Here is a 6,000-nt window from a genome sequence, read left to right as displayed (position 1 = left end):
CCAACATCAATATGCACATTCTCTATACTGTTCTCTATGCCTTTCCAATAGTTTTGACGGGGAGAATTTGGTTAACAATCAAGAGCCATCCTGATGGTCATTACATGCATGATTGCAATGATACTGTACATTGAAAGAAGATGCCAGTCACTTTCGGGATTACTAAGCAGAGGGTTAACCATATGACAGCTTAGTAATTTACGATGGGAACCCCTTTACCCAATGCGAGTCTTGTTATAAAACGAGCACCACTGCACTGGCTGACGGCAAAACAAGGAGTAATTTACCATGTGAACCCCCTTATCTAGTGCGTGCCTTGTTACAAAATGAGCATCACTGCACTGGCTGACGGCAAAACACGTTCGAGTATTTACAATGGGAACCCTTTGCCCATTGCGAGCCTTGTTACAAAATGAGCATCACTGCACTGGTAGACGGCTAAACAAGTTCGAATAATTTACAATGGGAACTCCTTCATCCAATGCGAGTCTTGTTGGAAAACGAGCACCACTGCAATGGCTGATGGCAAAAAAAGGTTCGAGTTGATGTGGATCACCGTCGATTTCAGGAGCTCTCCACTCTTAGACTTCTAATTTATTCTTCTCCTATATGACTCTGCTGAGAAAATGTGTCGATCACAACAAGGTTGCAACTTGAGATGGTATTTCCAACTTGATGGTTCACGTGGTACCCTTGACATGCATCAGCGCCATATTCAGTATGGAACAAGTCTGTCGCAACTGTTTATTTATACGAACACTATCTTCAGAAAATCAGTTTTACAGAACGGTCAACACGCATGGGCTACGCTAAGAACTAAATTTTTCGCTTCGTACTTCCTTCTCTCGCGTGCAACCAGAAAGAAAACATAAACAAAGACAAAAAAATTTGCATTCCCGAGAAACGCTTCATCAAGATTTGTAAGAAAGTGTACTATTTTAAGAAAACTGTGGCAAACGAATCGTTGATTTCAAACTGATGAACTTTCTTGCCGTAGATAACGAAAATATTCTATTTGACAACCATAGCAGCTGTCGAATTTTTCATTTTTTTCTTTCGTTCCTTTTTTTTTATGTGGCATAGAATAAATAAAAAACTATACAAAATCATACGCAAAAATTGTTTGAACAGAACAGTTCGAGAAGGAACAAATCACAGGTTTTTACAAATACTTAAAGAGATTATTAAGTTGAAACATAATATGATTAATGAATAAAAATAACTCTTGCTTCAATTAGAACTTTTTATGCTTACCTTACTTAATTGACTGGTTGGTTAGAATCGGGAGTGGTTAGTAGCGTTACAGGGAATTTCTAAGGCTGTCTTACTTTACTGCTTTAGCGCTAACGAAAAATTTCCACATATACGGAGCGACTGCCTCTGTCTTTTCCTATAAAGATCGTTTTTCAGTTTTGCGTGATCTGAAATACTCTGCAATGAATCCTTTTCTGTTGTTTGTCAAGTCCGTTTGAAATTTTATCCACATTCGATTTCCGGTTGATACGAACTCACGCGTAGGTTTAGTCGATACCTGTCCGCAAACTCGTCCCAGTAATGGCGCAGTATTATTATTTCCATCACGGATGGCGACGTAATCGTACCCACATAACTTCTCATTTTCAACGTCAAACTCCTTGAAGCGCAAGTGAATAATATATCCAGACCGAGTAGTCAGTCGCCATGAGCACCGAAGGCTTGATTTGTAATCTTCGCTCCCATAACTTGGATGAGAGAAGAACTGACGTTTGTTATTTGACGCATGAAGGTTTGCGCTGCACACTACAAAAACAAAACAAAATAAAAATAAATAAAGTAAATTAAATGCAGAATGAGTTGTGTAAAATCGAGCGTTTATTTTCTTCTTTATGATTAAGGAAAAGGGAGATACCAAATTTATGCAAAACATTTGTGTAGGTAACCAAGGTCGCTCTACGAGCTTGGATATAACTAATGGTTGAATGTTCAGTAAGGCAAAGCAGGGGAGCTAGAAACAATTCAAGCTAAACGGCCTTAAATCAGCCTAGAAAACTCACAACGTGCAAAGGAACAAACGACAGAGCGATGTAAGTTTGTTTTTATTTTAAACTAGTTCTGATTTTCAGGCCAAGGAAGCGACAGTTCAGTCTCGTGCAAAGCTTAATATTTTCCGGCCTTTCGAGCGACAAAGATATATCGACATATTTACAGACGCTCATTGTATGAACTTGGAATACCTGTGGAAAAAATTATGAGCTGTGGAAGAGAACACTAAGAGCACGGATGAGAACCAAAAACGAACTTAACCCAAATGTAAAGTCAGGTTGTAGGGAAGCGAACCCAGGCCGCCATGGTAAGAAGCCGTGTGTTTCCCTTATTCCTCCGTCTCAGCTATTTCTGCTGAAAATTTTGGAATATAATGGCTCACCTGCAGTGTACTGTGCTCTGAATCCTTTCTTGTTCATCACTTTATCGGAGTGAAACTTCACAGACATTTTATGAGCTCTGGAAAAATGAATATTTGCAGGAGTTGTCGTCCCACAATATCGGCCGAGGCTATCAGCTTGTTGGCCTGTGCCAGCGAAGACTTCAACGTAGTCAAAAGTGCATTTCTTACCATCTTCAATATCGATTTCCTAAAAGAAAAGTTGAGATGTATTCCAAACTTTGATTCAGAAAACGCAATGATTTTGTGGAACTGTTCGCTCGGGCTTTTAGGCAATAAATATACCATACTTGGAAGGTAAGCTGTATGTGACTTCCTGGCGGGACTACAATTTTCCATGTACAATCTCTGTTTGATTGGTAAAATCCTGGGTAATTTGGAGATGTTATTTCACCAGATAAGGCTGTCAAGGTACCACCGCAGCCATTTACTGGAAAAAAAAAGATCGAAATCCATTTACTAAATAAAGGAAGATTCTAAAGAAAATTTTAACTGGTTTTGTTACACACGTCTGACAAAGGAAAAACCTGATTCATGGTCCCTCACAAGGAATTTAACCCGTAACATTCGAATTTCGCGCTCTGTTGCTCACCCAATGACCTCTTACAAACAACTCGGTGGTAGCGAAAGCCTCTACTAAGTTCATTAGTGACAAGTGTGTTAGGTCAGCGATGTAGAAGTGATGAGAAATTAAAGTAAGGTGGCTAAAAACTAATTATGATCATAGCTAGTCGAAGTTCTGATTGAAGAATAAAGAGAAGTGTGATTCATTTAACCTTCCACACGCACAGTTCTCACTATTGATCTATCCTCAGGCCCTCGGGATGCGCGGTCCGACGCTTCTCCACTGAGCTACGAACAGGGGAGCCCGTTAGCGAGATAGGTCTCATACTAGATTCATATGTTGAAGACTAGCATTAGTAAATTCCAATTTATGACTAGCACTAAAGATGACATGATATTTCTAAAGTGCCACGTTTTACTTAGGTTTAGAAGACGCTTGATTTCGGACAAGCGACCTTGCCTACATGATTCTCACTTTGCTGATAGGAATGGAAAGGTCATAGGACAAAGACAGGTCTCAAAAAAAGCTGTCACCTCCTCTACAGCTATGATTGTCCTTCTGTAGAACAAATCCTTCTCTACAGGAACAGATGTAACCGCCAACTGTGTTCTCACATTTTTCCTGGCATCCACCGTTCTTATTTTGACATTCGTCTTTATCTACAGACAAAAAAGAAAAAAAACTACACATTAGTGGGCATTCTTGAAAGCATATTTAGTAAACCATATGGGATTCAGTAGAAGGGACTCCAATATATAAGACAAGCTGGCTCGAGTGATGGCGCTAAAAAACGTATTTCAGATTCGCCGAGTTATGTCTTTGAAACTTTGAGGAAATCAAACTTGATAGCGAACACGAAAAAATGAGGCACGAAGACGTGTGTGTGTGTTTGTGTGTGTGTGTGTGTGTGTGTGTGTGTGTGTGTGTGTGTGTGTGTGTGTGTGTGTGGGGAGGGGGGGGGGCTAATACGAATTTGGACCCTTTCCACCCTAGCAACAGTACGTACATTCTCCATACTCTCACCTCACCTCTACATTTCCTTTGGTACTGACAAGGAAATATGTTTGACAATCAAAGTTTCTTAAGTTGCCGATCATTTCCTTTATTCTCATGAGCTTAATGAGTGCTACAGCTGTCTTAGTGTAAGGAGGAATTCGATTTTGATCACTCTCAGGATTTAAAGAGGTTACAGCATTCTTCCGAGCTGAGTGAAAGATGACTGATTCACTTTGTCCCCAAGGAAAGCCTCCGGCCTCGTTAAGCCTCCAAGGAAAATCGAAACAATTACCTCTCGACTGTTCATGAATGTATAAGGTCCTTACACTGATCTCTATTCTGCGTTGGTTACCTGAGTGATATACGGCTGAGAATCCAACTCGAGTTTGAGTGTGATCTGAACGAAACGCTACCCACATCAGGTTGGATGAGCTGGTCACTGGTTGAGGAAGCTTTCCACCACAAAACTTTCCAAGAACCTGGTCGTTCTTGTCTTTTACTTCGACGTAATCGTAACGGCAAACCTGGATGATTCAGCAGTGAAGCAAAAGACTTTGTCAATACACAAAATTTTAAAGTTAAATTATGGCAATAAGAGGAACTTGAAGGAAAACACTCGCCTCTTGTTCACATGATGTCCAACAAATTTCGCATTTTTGTACGCACCCGTGGTGGAAACACTTAAAAAGTCTTACGATACAACTATAGTAACTTTAAACTTTTACAACCAAAGTTCATTAGACTCATTGTTTCTTTGTAAAGGCCATGAATCAAGCCTGGAAGTACAGTATAGCCAAATCATCTGGGTAAGGCTGTTGTGGATGACAAGGACTAAAGCCCATAAGATTCTAGAACGACTTTGACCACGCCGGAAAGCGCAATTTGAATTCAAGGTTAAGTTTTATCAAACTGTTTAAAAAATCTGTGTACTCAAGGGCATTGCTGTGTCATTAATGAGCGTCATACGTTTCTCGGTCATTGATTCCAGACCAAATTTAGAACTTTTTGCTGAAAAAATGTATAAACTTACTCCATTCACATCTCCCTCCAAGTGAAACTTCTCAAACTTCAGTGATATCCTTTGCCCTTTAGGTCCAATGATTTTCCAAAGGCAGCGTTTATTCTTGGGATAGTTGTCCGGGTAGCTTGGTGACGTAATGCTACCGTTAAGAGCTATTAGCGTTCCCCCACAGACAGCTAAGTAAAACATCATTAAAATTAGACACATTTACGAGCTCATGAACACTTGTGGTGTTTGCGCGTATGATGATGAAGACTTGTAAACTAAAGCAGAGTTACCATAAAGGTCGGTTCCCACCCGAACTGAATATTGCAAAGAACCCAGAGAACATAAAAAAGAGAAAATACCAGAAGCGCGGTGAAACGCGAATGGAAAAGTTACGATCAGTTGGTCGAAGGGTGCATAATGCTATTCACCGGATAAATCTCCCTCCAGCCGATAGCTTAGTAGTATTTGCTGTATGAAACATTGTCTCTTGGATAATATAATCTGCAATGGGTCGTGTATGATTGGATCTGAATATGCGACAAGGTGTTACAAGTTTTTTTTGACCGGACAGAAAGCGACGTGAATCAATTCAATATAATCTTGCTTGACTTTCACCTCACTTTTGAAATTTCCCGACTTGCCAGTAAAATGGCAACATATGTTACCTCTGCCCACATCCCCCGCGAAAACACCCAATTTATCATCGCACGGGGCTGGACATTGGTCAAAAGTCATCGTTAAGTGACTATCACCGCGGAATATTTAACAACTATTCACCTCAGTGGAGGTGGTTAGTGGTGGATATTTCCCGAGCCGCGAAGCGGCGAGGTAAATATCCACAGCAGTTGTTTTAGCATATACTAAAACAGTAAGATAATATACACCACCGTCGTTATTTTGAGTGATTTCTTCGCTTGTCATGGATGTAAACCGGGACGCCATTTTTTCCCGAGTTGCTCGGAGGTAAATAGCAAAGGATATTGGGAGTTCGACTAGCCAATCAAAGCG

The 6,000-nt window shown here is 40.3% G+C and overlaps 1 protein-coding gene across 3 annotated transcripts in view; it reads right to left on the bottom strand.

Annotated features, from left to right (window-relative positions):
• LOC111327880 (tolloid-like protein 1) overlaps nucleotides 1-6,000 on the bottom strand; it is a 47,024-nt gene that overhangs the window by 27,036 nt on the left and 13,988 nt on the right. For 2 of the 3 annotated variants that reach the window (XM_088732474.1, XM_088732475.1), the window contains 6 exons: nucleotides 5,014-5,180; nucleotides 4,336-4,507; nucleotides 3,521-3,646; nucleotides 2,713-2,852; nucleotides 2,405-2,612; nucleotides 731-1,779 (listed from right to left, as the gene is read on the bottom strand). The exons of the other annotated variant lie outside the window; for it this stretch is intronic. In XM_088732474.1, the coding sequence (XP_088588600.1) occupies nucleotides 1,391-1,779; nucleotides 2,405-2,612; nucleotides 2,713-2,852; nucleotides 3,521-3,646; nucleotides 4,336-4,507; nucleotides 5,014-5,180 (1,202 nt within the window). In that variant the 3' untranslated portion in view covers nucleotides 731-1,390. Of the gene's footprint in view, nucleotides 1-730; nucleotides 1,780-2,404; nucleotides 2,613-2,712; nucleotides 2,853-3,520; nucleotides 3,647-4,335; nucleotides 4,508-5,013; nucleotides 5,181-6,000 lie in introns of those variants that run through there. 3 annotated transcript variants of the gene reach the window in all.

The sequence above is a fragment of the Stylophora pistillata genome, chromosome 9 (assembly GCF_964205215.1).
Source record: "Stylophora pistillata chromosome 9, jaStyPist1.2, whole genome shotgun sequence".
In the NCBI taxonomy this organism is placed as follows: Eukaryota; Metazoa; Cnidaria; class Anthozoa; order Scleractinia; family Pocilloporidae; genus Stylophora; species Stylophora pistillata.
This window is presented reverse-complemented; position numbering and strand designations above follow the sequence as displayed.